Source organism: Ornithorhynchus anatinus, chromosome 1, assembly GCF_004115215.2.
Source record: "Ornithorhynchus anatinus isolate Pmale09 chromosome 1, mOrnAna1.pri.v4, whole genome shotgun sequence".
NCBI lineage: Eukaryota > Metazoa > Chordata > Mammalia > Monotremata > Ornithorhynchidae > Ornithorhynchus > Ornithorhynchus anatinus.
Window position 1 is genome coordinate 184,519,902 of NC_041728.1, and position 26,447 is coordinate 184,546,348.

The following is a 26,447-nucleotide window of genomic DNA, read 5'->3' on the forward strand; positions in this document are numbered from 1 at the left end:
GCGGGGGGTGGTGGTCCGCCCATCGTCCGCAGAGGGTGGGAGCAATTCGCCGTCCTTGGTGAGGGGTGGCGATCCGGCCCAGCCGGAACCCACTCAGCTTGGGGAGCTTCGGGTCCGGGCCGGGGCGTCTAAGCCGTCCCGTCCTCTCTTGACGACGGCATCGGTTCCGCGCTCGCACTGTGCGGAGCGCTGGGGTGGAGCCGCCCTGGCCTAGCGGCTAGAACCCGGGCCTGGCGGTCAGAAGGGCATGGGTTCTAATCCCGGCTCCACCGCCTGTCTGCCGTGTGACCTCGGGCCTCAGTTCCCTCATCCGTAAAATGGGGATGAAGACTGTGAGCCCCACGGGGGACAGGGACGGTGTCCGACCCGCCTAGCTTGTATCTACCCCCGCGCTTAGAACAGTGCCTGGCACATAGTAAGCACTTAACAAATACCATAATTATTATCGATATTTTTATTATGATGATCGAGTTGGGCACAGTCCCCGCCCCCCACAGGGCTGCAGGGGCTAGAGGGAGGGAGCACGGGGACCTTCTCCCCACTGAACAGAGAGGGAAACTGAGGTCCGGAGAGGTGACGGTCTCCCGGAGGGCTACGACGAGGACCCACGGGTCCTGCCCCGCCGCCCCCCCACTCTGTCCACTGGGCCACACTGTCTGAGCGGTGTTCTGCTAGGGAATCTGTCAATCGGTGGTCTTTATTGAGCGCTTTCCCGAGTCTGCAGGTGGAAGGGGATGGGGGACGGCGGTGGGGGTCGAAGCCCCTGTAACTCGATCCAGGGGGGCGAGGGATGGGGGCAGAGCCCCCCCAGATCCCACCCTCCCCTTCCCCCAAGCTTGACTCTCTTTGGTTTACTTGCGGAGCTTCGCAATAAAATGCGCCAGTCGAAACGTCCCGTCGGTGTCGTCCGCCCTCTGCGTGTCCCCTGCACGTCCCCTCTGCGTCCCCCCATCTCCACGTGGGGCCTCACCCATTCATTCATTTATTCAATAGTATCTATTGAGCGCTTACTACGTGCAGAGCACCGGACTAAGCGCTTGGAATGGACAGATCGGCAATAGATAGAGACGGTCCCCGCCCACTGACGGGCGCACGGTCTAATCGGGGGAGACGGACGGACGAAAACAATAGCGATAAATAGAATCGAGGGGATGTACATCTCATTAACAAAATGAATAGGGTAATAAAAATATGTACAAACGAGCGGATGAGCACGGTGCCGAGGGGAGGGGAAGGGAGAGGGGGAGGAGCGGAGGGAAAGGGGGGAAAAGGGGGCTTAGCTGAGGGGAGGGGAAGTGGGGGGTAGAGGGGGAGCAGAGGCAGCAGAGGGAAAAGGGGGAGCTCAGTGTGGGAAGGCCTCTCGGAGGAGGTGACCTCTCAGTAGGGCTTGGAAGAGGGGAAGAGCATCAGTTTGGCGGAGGCGAGGAGGGAGGGCGTCCCGGGACCGCGGGAGGACGCGGCCCGGGGGTCGACGGCGGGACGGGCGAGACCGGGGGACGGCGAGGGGGCGGGCGGCGGAGGAGCGGAGCGGGCGGGGCGGCCGGTGGAGAGAGAGAAGGGAGGAGAGGTGGGAAGGGGGCGAGGGGACGGACGGCCTCGAAGCCCAGGGTGAGAAGTTTTTGTTCCGTGCGGAGGTCGACGGGCAACCACCGGAGGTTTTTAAGAAGGGGAGTGACGGGCCCGGAGCGTTTCTGCAGGAAGATGAGCCGGGCGGCGGAGTGAAGAATAGACCGGAGCGGGGAGAGACGGGAGGAAGGGAGATCAGAGAGAAGGCTGACACGATAATCCAGCCGGGATATTAGGAGAGCCCGTAGCGGTAAGAGAGCTGTTTGGGTGGAGAGGAAAGGGCGGATCTTGGCGATATTATAAAGGTGAGACCGGCAGGCCTTGGTGACGGATCGGATGTGTGGGGTGAACGAGAGAGACGAGTCAAGGGTGACGCCGAGGTTGCGGGCTTGAGAGACAAGAAGGACGGCGGTGCCGTCCACAGTGACGGGGAAGTGAGGAAGAGGACGGGGTTTGGGAGGGAAGATGAGGAGCTCCGTTTTGGACAGGTTGAGTTTGAGGTGGCGGGCCGACATCCGGGCGGAGACGTCCCGGGGGCGGGAGGAGATGCCAGCCCGGAGGGAGGGGGAGAGGGATCCGCAGCGGACACCGGCCGGCCGAGGTGGACAAGGCCCGAGGGTGTCCGGGACAACCCTCCCCGCCCTCGCCTGCCTCAGTGTCCCCTTGCACTGACCAGATGAGGTGGACCATGACCGGATGAGATGAACGAGACCTGAGGGTAGAGTCTCCCTGTGGATGCCCGGGACAACACGCCCTGTCCCCGCCTGCCTCAGTGTCCCCCGACAAATTTATTCAATTGTATTTATTGAGCACTTATGTTTACGGTGGTATTTGTTAAGCGCTTACTAGGTGCCAAGCGCTGTTCTAAGCGCTGGGGGATACGAGGTGATCAGGTTGTCCCACGTGGGGCTCACACTTTTAATCCCCATTTTCCAGATGAGGTCACTGAGGCCCAGAGAAGTGAAGTGACTTGCCCAAAGTCACACAGCTGGCAAGCGGCGGAGCTGGGATTCGACTCCCAAGCCCGGGCTCTCTCCACTGAGCCTCGCTGCTTCACTTACTGAACTGTCCATTCCGAGCGCTTAGTACAGTATAGTAAGCGCTCAATAAATACTATTGAATGAATGAATGAATTTACTGCGTGCAGAGCACTGTACTGAGCACTTGGGAGAGCACAGTATAACCATTAGAGTGAGAAGCAGCGTGGCTCAGCGGAAAGAGCCCGGGCCTGGGAGTCAGAGGTCATGGGTTCGAATGCCAGCTCGGCCACTTGTCAGCTGTGGGACTTTGGGCGAGTCACTTCACTTCTCGGTGCCTCAGTGACCTCATCTGTAAAATGGGGATGAAGACTGTGAGCCCCATATGGGACAACCTGATTCCCCTGTGTCTACCCCAGCGCTTAGAACGGTGCTCTGCACATAGTAAGCGCTTAACAAATACCAACATTATTATTATTATTATTATTACAAACAGACACATTCCCTGCCCACAAAGAGCTTCCAGTCTAAAAGGTTGGAGGTCCTGGGGAGAGGCAGAGGTGGAGGAAAGCAGCGTGGCTTAGCGGAAAGAGCCCGGGGCCTGGGAGTCAGAAGGACCTGGGTTCTAATCCCGCCTCCGCCACTTGTCTGCTGTGTGACCTCGGGCAAGCCACTTCACTTCTCTGGACCTTGGGTCCCTCATCCGGAAAATGGGGATGGAGACAGTGAGCCCCACATGGAACAGGGGCTGCGTCCAACCCGATTTGCTCGTACCCACCCCAGCGTTTAATACCTGGCAGGCACTAAGTGCCTAAGACAGCACTTCAAACAGTGCTTGGCACATAGTAAGCGCTTAACAAATACCATTAAGAAAAATACCATCATTATGATTATTATTATTATGTGGGACAAGGACTGTGTATAACCTGATTAGCTTGTAACTACCCCAGCGGTTTGACCAGTGCTTGAAAACCTTAACAAATACTATTATTATTATCATTATTAGCGTGGCTCAGTGGAAAGAGCCTGGGCTTCGGAGTCAGAGGTCATGGGTTCGACTCCCGGCTCTGCCGCTTGTCAGCTGTGTGACTGTGGGCGAGTCAGTTCGCTTCTCTGGGCCTCAGTGACCTCATCTGTAAAATGGGGATTAACTGGGAGCCTCACGTGGGACGACCTGATGACCTTGTATCTCCCCCAGCGCTTAGAACAGTGCTCGGCACATAGTGAACGCTTAACAAATACGAATATTATTATAATTAGGGTTAGGCATCCTGAAGAGATGTGGGGGTCGGGGTTCCTGGGAAGAAGTGGAGTGGAGGATCTGAGGGAGGAGGAGGAGGAGGGAGGCTGGGGAGAGGGAGCGGGGGTCTTGGGGAGAGGATGGGGGTGGGGGTCCCAGGGAGAGGAGGGGCAGGGGCGTCCCTTCATTCATTCATTCATTCAATAGTATTTATTAAGCTCTTACTGTGTGCAGAGGACTGTACTAAGCGCTTGGGAAAGTACAAGGTCAGAGTCGGAGGTCATGGGTTCTAACCCCGGCTCCGCCACTTGTCGGCTGTGTACTTTGGGCAAGTTATTTAACTTCTCTGTGCCTCGGTTCCCCCATCTGGAAAATGGGGATGAAGACTGTGAGCCCCACGTGGGACAGCCTGATAACCTTGTGTCTACCCTAGTGCTTAGAACAGTGCTTGGCACATAGTAAGTGCTTAGCAAATACCATCTTTTTTTTGTTTTGACAATATAACAATAAACAGTGACATTCCCTGCCCACCAGGAGCTCACAGTCTGGAGGCGGGGAGGCAGACATCGATGCAGATAAATAAAACGACCGATGTGGACATAAGCGGTGTGCGGCTGGGAGAGGGGAAGAGCAAAGGGAGCGAGTCGGGGCGATGCAGAAGGGAGTGGGGGATGAGGCAAAGGTGGATTTTAGTCCGGGAAGGCCTCTTGGAGGAGGTGGGCCTTCCATAAGGCTTTGAATGGGGGGGAGAGTCATTGTCGGGGGGGATTTGAGGAGGGAGGGTGTTCCAGGCCAGAGGCAGGACGTGGGTCAGGGGTCGGCGGCGGGACGGGCGAGCCGGAGGCCCGGGGAGGAGGTTCGAGGCGCAGAGGAGCGGAGTGTGCGGGCTGGGATGGAGGAGGAAAGGAGGGGAGGTAGGAGGGGGCCAGGGGATTGACGGCTTTAAAGCCAACGGTGATGAGTTCTTGTGTGATGTGGAGGTAATAATAATAATAATATTGGTATTTGTTAAGCGCTTACTATGTGCCGGGCACCGTTCTAAGCGCTGGGGGAGATACAAGGTCATCAGGTCGTCACCCTTGAGGCTCCCAGTTAATCCCCATTTTACAGATGAGGTCACTGAGGCCCAGAGAAGTGAAGTGACTTGCCCACAGTCACAGATAATAATAATAATGATGGTATTTGTTAAGCCCTTACTATATGCCAAGCATTGTACTAAGCGCAGGGGTAGATACAAGGGCATCATCAGGTTGTCCCACGTGGGGCTCACAGCCTAGCAGCCTGGCTCAGTGGAAAGAGGCCGGGCTTGGGAGTCCGAGGTCATGGGTTCGAATCCCAGCTCTGCCACTTGTCAGCTGTGTGACTGTGGGCAAGTCACTTCACTTCTCTGGGCCTCAGTTCCCTCATCTGGAAAATGGGGATGAAAACTGTGAGCCTCACGTGGGACCACCCGATGACCCTGTATCTCCCCCAGCGCTTAGAACAGTGCTCTGCACATAGTAAGCGCTTAACAAATACAAACATTATTATGAATCCCCATTTTACAGATGAGGAAACTGAGGTACAGAGAAGTGAGATTGACCCAGGAGGCCCCCTAGCGTCGGAAAAGAGCGGCGCAGGTCGGCCCTCAACTGCGCATGAGCGGAGGGCGAACTTCTCTTCCGGGTGCTCTTGTTGGGGGGGGCATTTCCCGGACCGCGCATGCGGGGACCATGTGGGGAGGGCGGGGCTTCTCCGTGATGCGCATGCGGCGGGGGCGCGCGGGGACGGGGGCCTAGTTCCCGGACTGCGCATGCGGGGAGAATGAAGGGAGGAGGGTGGAGCCTCTCTCTTAGGTGCGCATGCTGGGGGCGCGTGCTTAACGGTGGGGGGGGGGAGGGGGGGGCCTCTTCACCGGACTGCGCATGCGGGGGGAGGGCCTGAGCCTATTTGCTAAACTGCGCATGCGGAAAGAGCCCCTGGGCGTAGTTGCTGAACTGCGCATGCGGGGGGAGCGCCTGGGCCTAGATGCTGAACTGCGCATGCGGGGAGAGCGCCAGGGCCCATTCGTTGAACTGCGCATGCGGGGAGAGTGCAGCGAGGATGGGGTTTCTCGCGTTCGTTCGTTCATTCATTCATTCATTCATCCATCCATCCATCCATCCATCCATCCATCCATCCATCCATCCATCCATCCATCCATCCATCCATCCATCCATCCATCCATCCATCCATCCATCCAATCAATCGTATTTATTGAGTGCTTACTGTGGGCAGATTGGTGTACTAAGCGCTTGGAAAGTACAATCCAGCCATAAAGAGAAGTCATCCCTGCCCACAAGGGGTTTACAGTCTAGGGGGGAGAGACACACATCAATACAACAATAATAATAATAATGTTGGTATTTGTTAAGCACTTATTATGTGCACAGCACTGTTCTAAGCGCTGGGGTAGATACAGGGTCATCAGGTTGTCCCACATGAGGCTCAGAGTCTTCATCCCCATTTGACAGATGAGGGAACTGAAGCATAGAGAAGTAAAGTGACTTGCCCACGGTCACACAGCTGACAGGTGGCAGAGTCAAGATTCGAACCCATGACCTCTGGCTCCCAAGCCCGTGCTCTTTCCACTGAGCCACGCTAATAATGTTGGTATTTGTTAAGCACTTATTATGTGCCAAGCATTGTTCTAAGCGCTGGGGTAGATACAGGGCCATCAGGTTGTCCCACATGAGGCTCATCGACTTCATTCCCATTTGACAGATGAGGTCGCTGAGGCCCAGAGAAGTGAAGTGACTCGCCCACAGTCACACAGCTGACAAGTGGCAGAGCAGGGATTCGAACCCATGACCTCTGACTCCCAAGCCCGGGCTCTTGCCACTGAGCCACGTTACAAGTAAATAGGCATCAACAGAAATAAAATAAATAAATATAAATAAATAAATATAAATAAATATAATTATAAATGTATACATATATTCTGGGCTGTGCAGTGGGGAGAAAGGGGGGGAACAGCAAAGGGAGCGAGTGAGGGTGAGGCGGAAGGGAGCGGGAGATGAGGAAAGGTGGGGTTTCGCCTCGGAAGGCCTCTTGGAGGAGGTGGGCCTTCAGTCGCACTGTGGTCATTGCGATCGCCTGACCCTGACTCGAGAACAACAATAATAATAATGACTGTGGTACTAGTTAAGTGCTATACTGGACGATTTACCATCCTGTCTCTGATCTCTCTCCTTCCCATATTGTGCTAGACTGGTAAATCGTCCAGTACAGTGCTCACTATGTGCCAAGCACTGTTCTAAGCGTTGGGATAGGTATGAGCTAATCAGGTTGGACACAGTCCCTGTCCCACGTGGGGCTTCGCACTCATCCCCATTTGACGGGCGAGGGAACTGAGGGCCAGAGAAGTGAGGTGACTTGCCCAAGGACGCACAACAGATAAGTGGCGGTGCCGAGATTAGAACCCACATCCTCGCATGGCTCGGTGGAAAGAGCCCGGGCTTGGGAGTCAGAGGTTGTGGGTTCTAATGCCGACTCCGCCACTTGTCAGCTGTGTGACCTTGGGCAAGTCACTTCACTTCTCTCAGCCTCAGTGACCTCATCTGTCAAATGGGAATGAAGACGGAGAGCCCCACCTGGGGCAACCTGATTACCTCGTTTCTCCCCCAGTGCTTAGAACAGTGTTTGGCACAAAGTAAGTGTTTAACAAATGCCAACATTATTATTATTATCCTCTAACTCCCAAACCTGGGCTCTTGTCACTAGGCCATGCTGCTTTAAATGTAGTCATTTGAACGTATTCTCTGTGTTTACAGGCTCCCTCCAAATTCATTCAATAGTATTTATTGAGCGCTTACTATGTGCAGAGCACTGTACTAAGCGCTTGGAATGGACAAATCGGCAACAGATAGAGACAGTCCCTGCCCTTTGACGGGCTCACAGTCTAACCAGAGTTCACGTGCTCCGTCCTGCTGGCGATATTATCGGTCAATCAACAAGCACTGTACTAAACGCTTGGGTGAGTATAATGCAACAATAAACAGATACATTCCCTGCCCACAATGAGCTGACTGTCTAGAATGCAGCGTGGCTCAGTGGAAAGAGCCTGGGCTTTGGAGTCAGAGGTCATGGGTTCAAATTCCGACTCTGCCACTTGTCAGCTGTGTGACTGTGGGCGGGTCACTTCACTTCTCTGGGCCTCAGTTCCCTCATCTGCAAAATGGGGATGAAGACCGGGAGCCCCACGTGGGACAACCTGATTCCCCTGTGTCTACCCCAGCGCTTAGAACAGTGCTCTGCACATAGTAAGCGCTTAACAAATACCAACATTATTAGAATGGGGGAGACATTCATTCATTCATTCATTCAATAGTATTTATTGAGCGCTTACTATGTGCAGAGCACTGTACTAAGCGCTTGGGATGAACAAGTCAGCAACAGATAGAGACGGTCCCTGCCGTTTGACGGGCTCACGGTCTAATCGGGGGAGACGGACAGACGAGAACGATGGCAATAAATAGAGTCGAGGGGAAGAACATCTCGTAAAAACGATGGCAACTAAATAGAATCGAGGCGATGTACAATTCATTAACAAAATAAATAGGGTAACGAAAATATATACAGTCGAGCGGATGAGTACGGTGCCGTGGGGATGGGAAGGGAGAGGTGGAGGAGCAGAGGGAAAGGGGGAAAAGAGGGTTTAGCTGCGGAGAGGTGAAGGGGGATTGGCAGAGGGAGTAGAGGGAGAAGAGGAGCTCAGTCTGGGAAGGCCTCTCGGAGGAGGTGAGTTTTAAGTAGGGTTTCGAAGAGGGGAAGAGGATCAGTTTGGTGGAGGTGAGGAGGGAGGGCGTCCCGGGACCGCGGGAGGACGCGGCCCGGGGGTCGACGGCGGGACGGGCGAGACCGGGGGACGGCGAGGAGGTGGGCGGCGGAGGAGCGGAGCGTGCGGGGTGGGTGGGAGAAAGAGAGAAGGGAGGAGAGGTAGGAAGGGGCGAGGTGACGGAGAGCCTCGAAGCCTAGAGTGAGGAGTTTTTGTTTGGAGCGGAGGTCGACGGGCAACCACTGGAGTTGTTTAAGAAGGGGAGTGACAGGCCCAGATCGTTTCTGCGGGAAGATGAGCCGGGCAGCGGAGTGAAGAATAGACCGGAGCGGGGCGAGAGAGGAGGAAGGGAGGTCAGAGAGAAGGCCGACACGGTAGTCTAGCCATGATATAACGAGAGCCCGTAGCGGTAAGGTAGCCGTTTGGGTGGAGAGGAGAGGGCGGATCTCGGCGATATCGTAGAGGTGAAACCGGCAGGTTTCGGTAACGGATAGGATGTGCGGGGTGAACGAGAGAGACGAATCAAGGATGACACCAAGGTCGCGGGCCCGAGAGACGGGAAGGACGGTCGTGCCATCCACGGTGATAGAGAAGTCTGGGAGAGGACCGGGTTCGGGAGGGAAGATGAGGAGCTCGGTCTCGCTCACGTCGAGTTTTAGGTGGCGGGCAGACATCCAGGTGGAGACGTCCCGGAGGCGGGAGGAGACGCGAGCCCGAAGGGAGGGGGAGAGGACGGGGGCGGAGATGTAAATCTGCATGTCATCCGCGTAGAGACGGTAGTCGAAGCCGTGAGAGCGAATGAGTTCACCGAGGGAGTGAGTGTAAATGGAGAACGGAAGAGGGCCGAGAACTGACCCTCGAGGAACTCCGACAGTTAAAGGATGGGAGGGGGAGGAGGCTCCGGCGAAGGAGACCGAGAATGACCGGCCAAAGAGGTGAGAGGAGAACCGGGAGATGACAGAGTCCGTGAAGCCGAGGTGAGATAAGGTATGGAGGAGGAGGGGATGGTCGACAGTGTCAAAGGCACTGACATGACTGAGACAGACATGAATAGAAATCAATAAATGAGGGATGTGGACATGAGTGGTGAGGGGCTGGGAGGGGGGATGAAGGAAGGGAGCGAGTCAGGGCGACGCAGAAGGGGGTGGGAGAAGAGGAATGGGGGGCTTAAGGAAGGCCTCCTGGAAGAGGTGGGCCGGGGGAAGAGTCATTTTCTGTTGGATTTGAGGAGGGAGGGTGTTCCAGGCCAGAGGCAGGACGTGGGACAGGGGTTGGCAGCGAGATAAGTGAGATGGAGGGCCAGGGAGGTGTCCGGCGGCAGAGGAGCGGAGCGTGCGGGCTGCGGTGGAGAAGGAGAGAAGGGAAGTGAGGGAGGAGGGGGCCAGGGGATGGGGGGCTTTGAAGCCAAGAGTGAAGAGTTTTTGCTTGATAAGGAGGTGGATGGGCAACCACTGGAGATTTTTGAGGAGTGGGGTGACATGTTCTGAACGTTTTTGTAGAAAAGGCAGAGCTGGGATTAGAACCTTACTGCTACAGGCTCTTGTTATATCCCGGCTAGACTACCGCGTCAGCCTTCTCTCCGATCTCCCTTCCTCCTCTCTCGCCTCGCTCCGGTCTATTCTTCACTCCACCACCCGGCTCATCTTCCTGCAGAAACGATCTGGGCCTGTCACTCCCCTTCTTAAACACCTCCGGTGGTTGTCTGTCGACCTCCGCTCCAAACAAAAACTCCTCACTCTAGGCTTCGAGGCTCTCCATCCCCTCGCCCCTTCCTACCTCTCCTCCCTTCTCTCTTTCTCCCGCCCACCCCGCACGCTCCGCTCCTCCGCCGCCCACCTCCTCCCCGTCCCTCGGTCTCGCCCGTCCCGCCGTCGACCCCCGGGCCGCCTCCTCCCGCCGTCCCGGGACGCCCTCCCTCCTCACCTCCGCCAAACTGATCCTCTTCCCCTCTTCGAAACCCTACTTAAAGCTCACCTCCTCCGAGAGGCCTTCCCAGACCGAGCTCCCCTTCTCCCTCTACTCCCTCTACCACCCCCCCTTCACCTCTCCACAGCTTAACCCTCTCTTCCCTCCATTTCCCTCCGCTCCTCCCCCTCTCCCTTCCCCTCCCCTCGGCACCGTACTCGTCCGCTCGACCGTATATACTTTCATCACCCTATTTATTTTGTTAATGAAATGTACATCGCCTCGATTCTATTCAGTCGCCATCGGTTTTTACGAGACGTTCTTCCCCTCGACTCTATCTATCGCCATCGTTCTCGTCCGTCCGTCTCCCCCGATTAGACCGTGAGCCCGTCAAAGGGCGGGGACCGTCTCTATCTGTTGCCGAATTGTTCATTCCAAGCGCTTAGTACGGTGCTCTGCACATAGTAAGCGCTCAATAAATACTATTGAATGAATGAACCCAAGTCCTTTTACCTCTCAGGCCTGAGCTCTATTCACTAGGCTCTACCTTTAAAGCCGTCCATCCCGTTGCTCCCTCCTTCCTCACCTCGTTTCTCTACTTCTCCAGCCCAGACCGCCGCACACTCCACTCCTCTAATGCCAACCTTCTCGCGGTCCCTCCATCTATTTATTGCTATTGTTTTTGTCTGTCTGTCTCCCCCGATTAGACTGTAAACCCGTCAATGGGCAGGGACTGTCTCTATCTGTTACCGATTTGTCCATTCCAAGCGCTTAGACCAGTGCTCTGCACATAGTAAGCGCTCAATAAATGCTATTGAATGAATGAATGAATCTATTTTACCACCAACCACTCACCCACTTCCCGTTACCCATTTGTCCATTCCAAGCGCTTAGTACAGTGCTCTGCACATAGTAAGCGCTCAATAAATACTATTGAATGAATGAATGAATCTATTTTACCACCAACCGCTCACCCACTTCCCGTTACCCATTTGTCCATTCCAAGCGCTTAGTACAGTGCTCTGCACATAGTAAGCGCTCAATAAATACTATTGAATGAATGAATGAATCTATTTTACCACCAACCGCTCACCCACTTCCCGTCTCTGTCCCGGAACGCCCTCCCTCCTCAAATCCCACCGACAATGACCCTCCCCTCCTTCAAAACCATCTTGAAGGCCCACCTCCTCCAAGAGACCTTCCCTGATTAAGCCCTCCTTTCGACTTAATAATAATAATTTTGGTGTTTGCTAAGCGCTTACTATGTGCCAATCCCTGTTCTAAGTCCTGGGGGAGATACAAGGTCATCAGGTTGTCCCACGTGGGGCTCACAGTCTTCATCCCCATTTGACAGAGGAGGGAACTGAGGCACAGAGAAGTGAAGCGACTCGGCTAAAGTCACACAGCAGACGAGTGGCGGAGCCGGGATTAGAACCCACGACCTCTGACTCCTAAGCCCGGGCTCTTTCCACTGAGCCACGCTGCTTCTCAACTGTCTTCTCCAACAGTCTTCTGCATCACCCTGATTTATTACCTTTATTCATCTCCCCCATCTTAGCTCCACTTACGAGAAGCAGCTTGGCTTAGTGGCTAGAACCCGGGCCTGGGAGTCAGAAGTTCCCGGGTTCTAATCCTGACCCCACCACATGTCCGTTGTGTGACCTTACGCAAGTCATTTCACTTCTTGGGGGCCTCAGTTATGTCATCTGTAAAATGGAGATTGACTGTGAGCCCTATGTGGGACAGGGACTGTGTCCAACCTAGCTTGAACCTACCCCAATGCATAGAGCAGTGTTTAGCACATAGTAAATAATAATTATTTACTATTATTATTATTTAATGTTGGTATTTGTTAAGCGCTTACTCTGTGCAGAGCACTGTTCTAAGCACTGGGGGAGATACAGGGTCCTCAGGTCGTCCCACGTGACGCTCACAGTCTTCATCCCCATTTTCCAGATGAGGTCGCTGAGGCCCAGAGAAGTGAAGTGACTTGCCCACAGTCACACAGCTGACAAGCGGCGGAGCCGGGATTCGAACCCATGACCTCTGACTTCTAAGCCCGGGCTCTTTCCACTGAGCCACGCTGCTTCTCTATTTTCTTCTAGTAAATGCTTAGTATGTACCATTATTATTATCGATATATGCTTGTGTATCTGTAATTTTATTTATTTATAGTAGACTCCTCGTGGGCAGGGAATGTGTCTATTGATTGTTTTATTGTCCTCTCCCAAGTGCTTAGTTCAGCGCTCTGCACACATTAAGCACTCAATGAATATGACTGATTGATTGCCCCTCAGCCCTTATGTATATACCTGTAATTTTATTTACTGATAGTTGTGTCTGTTTATTTTTATTGATATCTGTCTCATTCATTCATTCAATTCATTCATTCATTCCATCGTATTCATTGAACGCTTACTGTGTGCAGCGCACTGTACTAAGCGCTAGGAAAGTACAATTTGGCAACAGATAGAGAACATCCCTATGCAACAATGGACTCACTGTCTAGAAAGGGGGGAGGACAACAAAACAAGTAGATGGCATCAACAGCGACAAAATAAAGAGAATTATAGATATATGCATATCAATAATAAAATAAATAGAATAATAAATATGTACAAATATACACAAGTGCTGTGGGGCAGGGAAGGGGGTAGAGCATAGGGAGGGAGTCGAGGCGATGGGGAGGGGAGGAGGAGCGGAGGGAAAGGGGGGGCTCAGTGTGGGAAGGCCTCCTGGAGGAGGTGAGCGCTCGGTAGGATTTTGAAGGCTGGGGGGGAAGTGTGCTAGTTATAATTATGGTACTTGTTTAGTGCTTTAATAATGTTGGTATTTGTTAAGCACTTAATATGTGCCGAGCACTGTTCTAAGCGCTGGGGGAGATACAGTGTCATCAGGTTGTCCCACGTGAGGCTCACAGTTAATCCCCATTTTCCAGGTGAGGGAACTGAGGCCCAGAGAAGTGAAGTGACTTGCCCACAGTCCCACAGTTGACAAGCGGCAGAGCTGGGGATTTGAACCTGTGACCTCTGACTCCCAAGCCCGGGCTCTTTCCACTGAGCCGCGCTGCTTCTCTAATCTCACCCAGCACACATTCACACAAACACACACACTTGGTCCACATCACTGGGCCTCCTCAGGTTTCAGAAACGGAATAATAATAACAATGATAAAATGACCGTGGTATTTGTTAAGCGCTTACTCTGTGCCAGGCACTGTACTGAGGTAACTGAGGCGTAGAGAAGTTAAGTGACTTGCCCAAAGCCACACGGCTAGCAAGTGGCGGATCCGGGATTCGAACCCATGACCTGTGACTCCCAAGCCCGGGCTCTTTCCACTGTACCACGCTGCTTCTCTATGGAAGGCGCTTAACAAATACCAACATTATGATGGATGGATGGATGGATGGATGGATGGATGGATGGATGGATGGATGGATGGATGGATGGATGGATGGAAGGCGCTTAACAAATGCCAACATTATTATGAATGGATGGACGGATGGATGGATAATATCGCCAGCAGGACGGAGCACGTGAACTCTGATTAGACTGTGAGCCCGTCAAAGGGCAGGGACTGTCTCTATCTGTTGCCGATTTGTCCATTCCAAGCGCTTAGTCCAGTGCTCTGCACATAGTAAGCGCTCAATAAATACTATTGAATGAATGAATGGATGGATGACTAGGGCCCTGGGTCCGGGGCCTCAAGGCATCGATGCTGCGGCGCTCCTTCCTCATCGGCCTCTCGGTGCTCTATTGGCTGCCCTGCGCCGTGACGTCATCCCTGGCGTCGTCGTTCGGCTCCGTGGTCGGCGCGGCGGCCATTGTGGGCGGGAGCGGCCGGAGACCGGAGACCCGAGACCCGAGACCCGAGACCCTTCCCCTTCCCCTCCCACCGGGCGGGCAGCGGCTGAGGAAAAAGGTAAGCGGGGCCGGCGCCGACCCGAGATGGCGCCTCTTCCCCCTCCCCACGGCCGGGGCTCGGCCAGCCGGGCTCCCCAGAGCCCCCGCGGGAGGGAGGTGCCGCCCGTCGCCATGGTGACGGGAGGGCAGCCCGGCCCCGTTGCCGGGGAGCCCAGGGAGCGCGGCCCGCGCGCATGCGCGGTGGAGGCTCCATCAGCCCCCCGCCCCCATCCGCCCCCCCCCGCCCCCATCCGCCCCCCCCCGCCCCCGGCCGTCGCCATCTTCATAATAATAATAATGTTGCTATTTGTTAAGCGCTTACTATACTCTGCACATAGTAAGCGCTTAACAAATACCAACATTATTATTATGTGCCGAGCACTGTTCTAAGCGCTGGGGTAGACACAGGGGAATCAGGATGTCCCACGTGGGGCTCACAGTCTTCATCCCCATTTTACAGATGAGGCAACCGAGGCCCGGAGAAGTGAAGTGACTCGCCCACAGTCACACAGCTGACACGTGGCAGAGCCGGGATTCGAACCCATGACCTCTGACTCCCAAGCCCGGGCTCTTTCCACTGAGCCACGCATATTTGTTAAGGACTTACTATGTGCCGGGCACTGTTCTAAACGCTGGGGGAGATACTTCACTTCTCTGGGCCTCAGTTCCCTCATCTGTAAAATGGGGATTAACTGTGAGCCCCACGAGGGACAACCTGATCCCCTTGTATCTCCCCCAGCGCTTAGAACAGTGCTCGGCACATAGTAAGCGCTTAATAAATATCATCATTATTATTATTATTGTATCTACTCCAGGATTTAGAACAGTGCTCGGCAATCAAGCGCTTAGTACAGTGCTCTGCACATAGTAAGCGCTTAATAAATGTCATCATTATTATTATTATTGTATCTACTCCAGGACTTAGAACAGCGCTCGGCAATCAAGCGCTTAGTACAGTGCTCTGCACATAGTAAGCACTCAGTAAATACTCTTAGTGGAAAGAGGCCAGGCTTGAGAGTCAGAGGTCATGGGTTCAAATCCCGGCCCCGCCCCCTGTCAACTGTGTGACTTTGAGCAAGTCACTTCACTTCTCTGGGCCTCAGTGACCTCCTCTGGAAAATGGGGATGAAGACTGAGCCCCATGTGGGCCAACCTGATGACCCTGTATCTCCCCCAGCACTTAGAGCAGCGCTCGGCACATAGTAAGCGCTTAACAAATACCCACATTATTACTAAGCGCTTAACAAATAGCATTGAAAACTCAAACAAACAAAAATGCCCAGCAACACTTTCCAGATCGGCCCCAACCCTCAGGGGAGGGACACTGAGGGGAGCCTCTCTCTCCCTGGTCCTGTACTGAGCGCTTGGAAGTGGACGATAGAACCAACAGGCTCTATTATTCATTCAATCCTATTTCTTGAGCGTTCACCGTGTGGAGAGCACTGTACTGAATGCTTGGGAGAGGACAGTGCAGCATCCTGGCTCTGCCACTTGTCAGCTGTGTGACTGTGGGCAAGTCACTTCACTGGGCCTCAGTTTTCTCATCTGTCAAATGGGGATTAACTGTGAGCCTCACGTGGGACGACCTGATTATCCTGTATCTCCCCCAGCGCTTAGAACAGTGCTCTGCACATAGTAAGCGCTTAACAAATACCAACATTATTATTATTAAATAGTCACGTTCCCCACCCACAAGAGGTGTGACTTAGAGGTGTGTCGGTCTCAGAGAAGCAGCGTGGCTCAGCGGAAAGATCCCGGGCTTGAGAGTCAGAGGTCATGGGTTCAAATCCCGGCTCCGCCGTTTGGTAGCTGTGTGACTTTGGGCAAGTCCCTCAACTTCTCTGGGCCTCAGTGACCTCATTTATAAAATGGACATTAAAACTGTGAGCCCCTCATGGGACCACTTGATCACTTTGTATCCTCCCAGCGCTTAGAACAGTGCTTGGCACATAGTAAGCACTTAAGAAATGCCATTAATATTATTATTATTGGAGTTGAGGAGACAGGCGTTAATATAAAAAATAATAAATGATGGAGAGGGACATAAGTGGTGTCATTGGGCAGGGGTGGTCTCTCTCTCTGTTGCCGAAGTGTAGACTCCAAGCGCTTAGTCCAGTGCTCTGCACATAGTAAGCGCTCAATAAATACTGTTGAATGAATGAGTAAATGAGATGCCGAGGGGACGGGGCGACCGCCGAAGGGTCGCGGGGAGCGGCCGACCGAACGACGTCTTAGGAAAGGGGTCCGGGCGGCAGGGCCAAGCCTTGGCGCGGAGAACGGCGAGGCCGGAGGCGGGGAGGTCCGACGGGGGAGGCTGGGGGTTCCCTGCACCCGTGTCCTCTGACCCCCCCCCAGGCCGCGCTTCACCCCGTGATCAGCTCGGGCGGCGGGGGGTCTCACCCGGCCGTGCCCCCCGCAGCCGCCGGGACGCCATGGGTGACCTGGTGGCCGTGTGGGAAGTGGCCCTGAGCGACGGCGTCCACAAGATCGAATTCGAACACGGGACCACGTCCGGGAAGCGCGTCGTCTACGTGGACGGGAAGGTGAGGGGAGGTGGGGGGCGGGGGGCGGAGGGAGGCCGGCGGGCCGTGGGGTGCCCCGGGGCCGAGGGAAGCAGCGTGGCCTGGAGGATAGAGCCCGGGCTTGGGAGTCAGAGGTCCTGGGTTCTAATTCCGCCTCCGCCACTTGTGTGACCTTGGGATAGTTGCTTAACCTCTCTAGCCTCGGTTTCCTCATCTGAAAAATGGGGTTTAAGACGGTGAGCCCCACGTGGGGCGACCTGATTACCTTGTATTTACTCCAGTGCTTAGAACAGTGCTTGGCACACAGTAAGCGCTTAAATACAGTAATAATCATTTATTATTCACTGGGTAAATCAGGGGACGGCCCGGGCCTATAGCTGTAGACTGTGAGCTTGCTGTGGGTGGCCAACATGTCTATTATTTTGGGAAGCAACGTGGCATAACGGTTAGAACCCGGGCCTGGGAGGCAAAAGGGCCTGGGTTCTAATCCCGGCTCCACCCCTTGTCTGCTGTGTGACCTTGGGCAAGTCGCTTCACTTCTCTGGGCCTCGGTTCCCTCACCTGGAAAATGGGGATGCAGACGGTGAGCCCCACGGGGGACAGGGACTGGGTCCAACCTGACTTGCCTGTCTCCACCCCAGGACTTAGTACGGTGCCTGGCACATAGTAAGCGCTTAACAGATTCCTTCATCATTATTATTATTATATTGGACTCCCAAGTGCTTAGTACAGTGCTCTGCACACAGTAAGTGCTCAATAAATACGAATGAATGAATGACTCCGCTTTCCCAAAGGGGAAATCTCCGCCTGCTCCATGGGGACAACTCGTGCCCTCCCCAACCCCCAGATGCCCCCCAGAGACCCCCAGACTCCTCAGAGCTCTTCAAGACCCCTCCGAGGTCCTCAGAGCCCCCCGGGGTCCCTCAGACTCCCCAGGAGCCCTCAAAGCCCCTCAGGACCCCCCCGCAGGACCCCTGTGACTCCTCAGAGCTCTTCGGAGCTCCCCCTAACCCCCCTCAGGACCCCTCACAATCCCTCAGCCCCCCGGAACTCCCCCCAGACCCCTCAGAGCTCTTCAGAGTCTCTCCCAGGCCCCTCAGAGACCCTCAGATCCCCCCACAAGACCCCTGTGACTCCTCAGAGCTGTTCAGAGCACCCCGTAACACCTCTCAGGACCCCTTATAGTCCTCCAGCCCCCCGAAACCCCCTCAGAGCTCTTCAGAGCCCCCCACAAGACCCCTATGACTCCTCAGAGCTTTTCAGAGCACCCCCTAACACCTCTCAGGACCCCTTATAGTCCCCCAGCTCCCTGAACCCCCCTCAGAGCTCTTCAGAGCACCCCAAGCCCCTCAGAGACCCTCAGATCCCCCCACAAGACCCCTGTGACCCCTCAGAGCTGTTCAGAGCACCCCCTAACACCTCTCAGGATCCCTTATAGTCCCCCAGCCCCCCAAAACCCCCTCAGAGCTCTTCAGAGCACCCCCTGAGAACCCTCAGATCCCCCCACAAGACCCCTGTGACTCTTCAGAGCCCTCTGGACTCCTCAGAGCCCTCCAGACCCCTCAGAGCTCTTCCAGATGCCCCCTCCGAGCCCCCAGGTCCCTTCGTAGCTATTCAGAGCCCCCCAGACCCCTCAAAGCCCTTCGCCCCCCCCTCCCACGGCCCCTATGACTCCTCAGAGCTCTTCAGAGAGCCCCCTAAGACCCCTCAGGACTCCCCAGTCCGCACCCCCAGATCCTTCAGAGCTCTTCAAGGTGCCCTCCCTGGCCCCCCGGACCCCTCCCAGGTGTTCAGAAAACTCAGGGCCCCTCAAACTGCTCAGCCCCCACCCTGGACCCCTATGACTCCTCAGAGTTCTTCAGAGCACCCCCTAATACTCCTCAGGACCCTTTATAGCCCCCCAACCCCCCCCAGGACCCTTCAGAACTCTTCAGAGCCCCCCCTAAAACCTCCCAGGGCTCTTCAGAGCCCCCCCGCCCCAAACCCCCGACCCCTCAGGACCCCTCCGAGCGCCCCAGACGCATCAGAGAAGCAGCGTGGCCAAGTGGAAAGAGCAGGGGCCTGGCAGAAGATCTGGGTTCTAATCCGGGCTCTGCCGATTTCTCCACCAATTGCCTGCAGTGGCACCTTGGGCAAGTCACTTAATTTCTCTGGGCCTCAGTTTCCTCACCTGTAAAATGGGGATTCAATACCTCCTCCGCCTCCTACTTAAGACGGTGAGGCCCAATGAGGGACAGGGACGGTGTCCGACCTAATTAACCTGCCCCAGCGCTTAGAAAAATGTCCAGTGCCTAAGTGCTTAGTACGGTGCCTGGCACACAGTAAGCGCTCAATAAATAGGAGAGAAGCAGCGTGGCTCAGTGGAAAGAGCCCGGGCTTGGGAGTCGGAGGTCATGGGTTCTAATTTCAACTCCGCCACTTGTCTGCTGTGTGACCTCGGGCAAGTCGCTTCACTTCTCTGGGCCTCAGTGACCTCATCTGGAAAATGGGGATGAAGACTGGGAGCTCCATGTGGGGCAACCTGATCACCTTATATCTATCCCAGCGCTTAGAATAGTGCTTGGTACACAGTAAGCGCGTAACAAATACCACCATTATTAAATACGATTGAATGAATGTTTGATACATAGTCAGCACTTAAGTACCATAAAACAAACAGAGCTCATAATAATAATAGTATTTCTTACGTGTTTGCTATGTGCCAGGCAGTGTACTAAGCACTGGGGTGGATAAGAGAAGCAGCGTGGCTATGGAAAGAGCACAGACTTGGGAGTCAGAGGTGGTGGGTTCTAATCCCGGCCCCGCCACTTGTCAGCTGTGTGACCTTGGCAAGTCACTTAACTTCTCTGGGCCTCGGTGACCTCATCTGTCAAATGGGATGCAGACTGTGAGGCCCATGAGGGGACAACCTGATAACTCTGTATCTATTCCAGTGCTTAGAACAGTGCTAGGCACATAGTAAGCGCTTAACAAATAACATCATTATTATTATTATTGTTATAAAGGCAAATTGGGTTGGACACAGGCCCTGTCCCCCACGGGGCTCACTGTCTCAAGAGATGAGGTAACTGAGGCCCAGAGAAGTGAAGTGACTTGCCCAGGGTGACACAGCAGATGAGTGGCGGAGCCGGGATTAGAACCCATGACCTTCTGACGTGCTCTCCCCACTAAAAACGGAAAATAAATGGTGGTATTTGTTAAGCGCTTACCATGTGCAAATCACTGTTCGAAGTGCTGGGGTATACAGGGTGATCAGGTTGTCCCATGTGGTGCTCGCTGCTGCAGCGCGCCCCTAAGATCCCTTCAGGACTCCTCAGATCCCCCCCAGGGCACCTAAGACCCCAGCCAGGGCCACTCAGAGCGCTCCAGACCCCCCCCCCCCGGACACCTAAGACCCCCACCAGGGCCACTCAGAGCCCCCCAGACCCTCCCCAGGGCACCTAACACCCCCTCCAGGGCCACTCAGAGTGCCCCAGACACCCCCAGGGCACCTCAGACCCCACCGGGACCTCTCGGAGCCCCCCAGACTCCCCAGGGCACCTGAGACCCCCACCAGGACCACTCAGAGTGCCCCAGACCCCCCCAGGGCACCTGAGACCCTGCCAGGGCCACTCAGAGCACCTCAGACCCCCCCTAGGGTACCTGAGACCCCACCAGGGCCACTTAGAGTGCCCCACATCTCCCTCCGGGCACCTAAGACCCCCGCCAGGGCCACTTAGAGCGCCCCAGATCCCCCTCCGGGCACCTAAGACCCCCGCCGGGACCACTCAGAGCGCCCCAGACCTACCCCAGGGCACCCAAGACCCCTGCCAGGAACTTTCAGAGCACCCCAGCCCCCCCAGGGCACCTAAGACCCCCACCAGCACCACCCAGAGCTCCCCAGACCTCCCCCAGGGCACCCAAGACCCCTGCCAGGGCCACTCAGAGCGCCCCAGACCACCCCCCCGCGCACCTAAGACCCCCGCCAGGACCACTCAAAGCGCCCCAGATCCCCCCAAGGGCACCCGAGACCCCTTCCGGGGCCACTCAGAGCGCCCCAGACTCCCCTAGGGCACCCAAGACCCCCGCCAGGGCCACTCAGAGCTCCCCAGACCCCCCCCCCCAGGGCACCCAAGACCCCTGCCAGGACCTCTCAGAGCACCCCAGCCGCCCCCAGGGCACCCGAGACCCCCGCCAGGACCACCCAGAGCGCCCCAGATCCCCCCCAGGACACCCAAGACCCCCCCCCCCCGCCGGGGCCACTCGGAGCCCCCCAGGGGTCCCCGCGCCCCATGAGGCCGGGCCCGTGGTCCCACGTGGGCCCGCGCCCGCCCGTGTGTGTTTGCCGCCAGGAGGCCATCCGGCGGGAGTGGCTGTTCAAACTGGTGGGGAAGGAGACGTTCCGAGTGGGCGCCGCCCAGACCAAGGCCTCCATCAGCATCGACGCCGTCAGCGGCTTCGCCTACGAGTACACGCTGGAGATCGACGGCAAGAGCCTGAAGAAGCACCGGGAGGACCGCTCCAGGACCACCCACACCTGGCTGCTCCACCTGGACGGCCTCGACTGGAGAGTGGTGCTCGGTACGCCGCCGGGGAGCGGGCTCGGGCCGGAGGGCTGCCCCCCGCCCCCGGGGACCGCCTCCCCCGGGCCTGACGGCCTCCCCTGGCTTCCTTTAATAATAGCGGTACTTGAGAAGCGCTTCCTGAGTCCCCGGCGCTCTTTAAGCGCTTGGGGAGACAGTGATCGTAATAATTGTGCCGTCTTTTAAGCGCTTACTACGTGCCCGGCGCTGTTCTAAGCACTGGGGGCGATAAAAATAACAATCGTCCTATTGGTTAAGCGCTTACTATGTGCCCGGCACTCTTCTGAGCGCTGGGGGAGATGATGATAATGATAATAATTGTGGTATTTGTTAAGCACTGTATGCTAGGTACTGTACTAAGTGCTGGGGGAGATAATAATAATTGTGGTATTTGTTAAGCGCTTACTATGTGCACAGCACTGTTCTAAGCACTGGGGGAGATAATAATAATAATAACAATTTTGGTATTTGTTAAGCACTTACTATGTGCTAGGCACTAGTACTAAGTTCTGGGGAAGACAATAATACTAATAATTGTGGTATTTGTTAAGCACTTACTGTGTGCCCAGCACTGTTCTCAGCACTGGGGGAGATAATAATAATTTTGGTATTTGTTAAACACTTACTATGTGCTAGGCACTGTACTAAATATTGGGGGAGATAATTGTGGTTTTTATTAAGAGCTTACTATATGCCCAGCACTGTTCTAAGTGCTGGGGGAGATAATAATAATAATTGTGGTATTTATTAAGCACTTACTATATGCTCAGCACTGTTCTAAGTGCTGGGGGAGATAATAATAATTGTGGTATTTGTTAAGCGCTTACTATGTACCAGGCACTGTAATAATAATAATAATAATAATTATGGTATTTGTTAAGCGCTTACTATGTGCAGAGCACAGTTCTAAGCGCTGGGGGAGATACAGGGTCATCGGGTTGTCCCACGTGGAGCTCACGTTTTTTAATCCCCATTTTTCCAGATGAGGGAATTGAGGCACAGAGAAGTGAAGTGACTTGCCCAAGGTCACAAAGCAGACAAGTGGCGGAGTCGGGATTAGAACCCACGACCCCTGACTCTCAAGCCTGCTGTACTGAGCGCTGGGGCCAGGGGATGCAAGGAAATCGGGTTGGACACAGTCCCTGTCCCCCATGGGGCTCATAGTCTTCATCCCCATTTTACAGATGAGGGAACTGAGGCCCAGAGAAGTGAAATGACTTGCCAGATACAAGTTAATCGGGTTGGACACAGTCCCTGTCCCACGTGGGGCTCATGCCCTTACCCCCATTTGGCAGATGAGGTCACTGAGACCCAGAGAAGCGAAGTGACTTGCCCAGGGTCACACAGCAGACGTGTGGCGGAACCGGGATTAGAACCCGGGTCCTTCAGACTCCCAGGCCCGGGCTCTATCCGCTAAGGCAAGCTGCTTCTCATTCATTCAGTCGTATTTATCGAGCGCTTTCTGTGTGCGGAGCACCGTGCTAAACGCTTGGAAAGCGTGGCTCTGTGGAAAAAGCCCGGGATTGGGATCCCGAGGTGGCGGGTTCTAATCCCGGCTCCGCCGCTTGTCAGCCGTGTGACTTTGGGCAAGTCACTTCCCTGGCCCTCAGTTCCCTCATCTGTAAAACGGGGATGAGGACGGTGAGCCCCACGCGGGACAACCCGATGACCTCGCCGGCGCTCAGAACGGTGCTTGGCGCATAGTAAGGCGCTTAGCAAACACCGGCATTATTCTTACCATTCAGCAATAAAGAGAGCCAGTCCCCAGGCTGGAGGGCCGCCCCGCGGTGATGGGCTCCCCCGGGCCGACGGGCTTCCCCGGACCGGAGGGGTCCCCCTCGGCGGTCGACTCCCCCAGGCCGGAGGGCTTCCCCGGGGCGAGGGGCTCCCCCGAGCTCAAAGGACCCCCAGGCCCGGGGGCTCCCCGGTGGCGGTGGGCCCCCGGGCTCCCCCGGGCAGGGTCGGGGAGAGGCGGCCCTCGGGTCGTCGGAGCGGGTCCCGGGCTCGGGGTGGGCATCGCCGGGGGTGGCGGGGGCTCAGGAGCCGGGGGGCCCCGCCCTCCCCCGAGGCCGCTGACCCTCTCCCTTCCGCCGGCAGAGAAGGACACTATGGACGTGTGGTGTAACGGGCAGAAAATGGAGACGGCGGTGAGTACTGGGGTGCGGGGCCCTGGGGGGCGGGTGCCGAGAAGTCCGCCAACCAGGGGGCCCGAGCCCGGACGCAGCCTCTCCCCACTGACCCAGCAGCGACCGTCCAATCCCGCGACTCTCCACTCTCCGTCCCGGACCGTCCCCCGGTGCCCCAGCACTGACCGTCCCACCCCCCTGACTCTCCCCCGTCCATCCCTGACCGTCCCCCCCAGTGACCCAGCACTGACCGTCCCACCCCCCGACTGTCCCCTCTCCATCCCTGACTCCCCCAGTGACCCAGCACTTTCCATCCCACCCCCTGACTGTCCCCTCTCCATCCCTCACTGTCCTCCAGTGATGACCATCCAACACTTCTGGCTCTCCCTGTCCTTCCCTGACTGTCCCCCAGTGACCCAGCACTGCCCATCCCACCCCCCGACTCTCCCTTCTCCATCCCTGACTCTTCCCCAGTGCCCCAGCACTGTCCATCCCACCCCCCGACTCTCCCTTCTCCATCCCCGACTCCCCCCAATGACCCAACACGGAAGATCCCACCCCCCTGACCGTCCCCCCCTCCACCCCTGACCGTCCCCCAGTGCCCCAGCACGGACCCTCCCACCCCCCTGACCCTCCCCCGTCCATCGCTGACCCTCCTGCCCCGCCAGCAGTCGCCCTTCCCTTGCCCCCCGTGGGCCTCCAGCCCGCTCCCCGGCGCCGCCCCTCGCGGCCCCGGCTGACCGCCCGCTCCCCAGGGCGAGTTCGTCGACGACGGGACGGAGACGCACTTCAGCGTGGGCAGCCACGACTGCTACATCAAGGCGGTGAGCAGCGGGAAGCGCAGAGAGGGCATCGTCCACACGCTCATCGTCGGCGAGCGCCAGATCCCCGAGGCCCTCGAGTGACCCCCCCCGCCCCGTCCCGCCCCCCCCGCCCCCGCAGACGCGGGCCCCGCCGACCCCCGTGGGGACGCCGGGGGTCACCCTGCGACCGACGTCGTGGTGGCCCCCTGGCCGTTCTGGGGCCGAGGCCGCGGTGACGCCGTGGCGAAGTCACGGCCGGCCCCGCGGGGGGTTCGGGGGCCGAGGCCGCGGTGGCGGCGTGGTGTGGACCCCGTGGGGATTCTGGGGCCGAAGCCGCGGCGACGCCGTGGGGATCGTGCGACCGAAGCCGCGGTGACGTTGCGGCGGCGGCACGGCCGGCCCCGTGGGGCCGAAGCCGCGGGGACGGCCCGGCCGGCCCCGTGGCCTTTGCGGGGCCGGAGCCGCCGCGGTCGCCACGGTGACCCCCAGCCTGGGAGCCCGCACTGCCCGCCGAGGTCGACCCCTAAAGGGCCGTCGTGACCCGGGCCGGGCCTGTGACCCCAATAGAGGTGGCTTGGCCGGGCCTCTGGGACCTCCTTTTTTAAATAAATTTTTTAAGCGCTCACTGGGTGCCAAGCACTGTTCTAAGCGCTGGGCAATCAGGTTGTCCCCCGTGGGGCTCCCGGTCTTCGTCCCCCTTTGACAGATGAGGGAACTGAGGCACAGAGAAGCGAAGTGACTTGCTCAAGGTCATCGAGCGCACAGCACTCGTGAATACCGTCGACAGTCAGTCAGTGGTATTTATTGAGCGCTTATCACGCGCAGAGCACGAGGACAGTCAGTGATTAAGTTGTCTTGCTTTTTGTCCGTCCGTCTCCCCCGATTGCCCAAGGTCACCCAGCCGACACGTGGCAGAGCTGGGATTAGAACCCGTGACCTTCCCACGTCCGTCTCTGCCGGGCCACTGAGGCTCGGGAGAGGTGGAGGAGGAGGAGGAGAGGTTGAGTCCCCCACCCCAATTTGCAATCAAACTGACCACCCCGCCTGCCCCCGCTCACCGAGCTCGCCCGGCATCCTGCCCCCTGTCACCCCCCACCCGGGCCCTCGGGGCCGACCCCCTCCCTCTAATAATTATAATGTTGGTATTTGTTAAGCGCTTACTATGTGCCGAGCACCGTTCTCAGCGCTGGGGGAGATACAGGGTCATCGGGTCGTCCCACGTGAGGCTCCCCGTCTTCATCCCCGTTTGACAGATGAGGGAACTGAGGCCCAGAGAAGTGAAGTGACTCGCCCACAGTCACACAGCTGGCAAGGGGCAGAGGCGGGAGTCGAACCCACGACCTCTGACTCCCAAGCCCGGGCCCTTTCCACTGAGCCATGCGGCTTCCAGCACTCTGCCTCCGAGCCCTCAGATCCGGCCCCCCGGGCCCTCAGCTTTGGCCCCCAGGGCCCACAGGTCCCGGCCTCCCCTTCCCCTGGGCCTCCAAACCCACAGGCTTAGCCCCCGGGGCCCTCAGATCCGGGCCTCCCCTTCCCCTGGGCCTCCAAACCCTCAGAGCCGGCTCCCGGGGCCCACAGGTCCCGGCCTCCCCTTCCCCTGGGCCTCCAAACCCTCAGAGCCGGCTCCCGGGGCCCACAGGTCCCGGCCTCCCCTTCCCCTGGGCCTCCAAACCCTCAGGTTTGGCCCCCGGGCCCTCAGGTCCCGGCCTCCCCTTCCCCTGGGCCTCCAAACCCTCAGAGCCGGCTCCCGGGGCCCACAGGTCCCGGCCTCCCCTTCCCCTGGGCCTCCAAACCCACAGGCTTAGCCCCCGGGGCCCTCAGATCCGGGCCTCCCCTTCCCCTGGGCCTCCAAACCCACAGAGCCGGCTCCCGGGGCCCACAGGTCCCGGCCTCCCCATCCCCTGGGCCTCCAAACCCTCAGAGCCGGCTCCCGGGGCCCACAGGTCCCGGCCTCCCCTTCCCCTGGGCCTCCAAACCCTCAGAGCCGGCTCCCGGGGCCCACAGGTCCTGGCCTCCCCTTCCCCTGGGCCTCCAAACCCTCAGGTTTGG

At 57.0% G+C, this 26,447-nt stretch overlaps 1 protein-coding gene across 2 annotated transcripts; it reads left to right on the plus strand.

Annotated features, from left to right (window-relative positions):
- Positions 1 to 14,303: 14,303 nt before the first annotated feature.
- FAIM (Fas apoptotic inhibitory molecule) lies at positions 14,304 to 25,083 on the plus strand. Of its 2 annotated transcripts, none has more exons than XM_029071259.2 (5): positions 14,304 to 14,404; positions 16,805 to 16,928; positions 21,239 to 21,467; positions 23,567 to 23,616; positions 24,351 to 25,083. In XM_029071259.2, exons 2-5 carry the CDS (start codon positions 16,818 to 16,820, stop codon positions 24,498 to 24,500), a joined length of 540 nt encoding a protein of 179 aa, XP_028927092.1. In that variant the 5' UTR covers positions 14,304 to 14,404; positions 16,805 to 16,817; the 3' UTR covers positions 24,501 to 25,083. The 2 variants fall into 2 exon arrangements, with proteins under 2 accessions (XP_028927092.1, XP_028927086.1); XM_029071253.2 differs by having other exon boundaries at positions 14,311 to 14,404; positions 16,741 to 16,928.
- The last annotated feature ends 1,364 nt before the right edge of the window (positions 25,084 to 26,447 follow it).

Coding starts and splice junctions, on each gene's coding strand:
- FAIM (XM_029071259.2), top strand. CDS start 16,818: ATGGGTGACCTGGTGGCCGTGTGGGAAGTGGCCCTGAGCGACGGCGTC. Junction 16,929..21,238: donor TCGTCTACGTGGACGGGAAG/GTGAGGGGAGGT, acceptor GTTTGCCGCCAG/GAGGCCATCCGGCGGGAGTG. Junction 23,617..24,350: donor GGCAGAAAATGGAGACGGCG/GTGAGTACTGGG, acceptor CCCGCTCCCCAG/GGCGAGTTCGTCGACGACGG.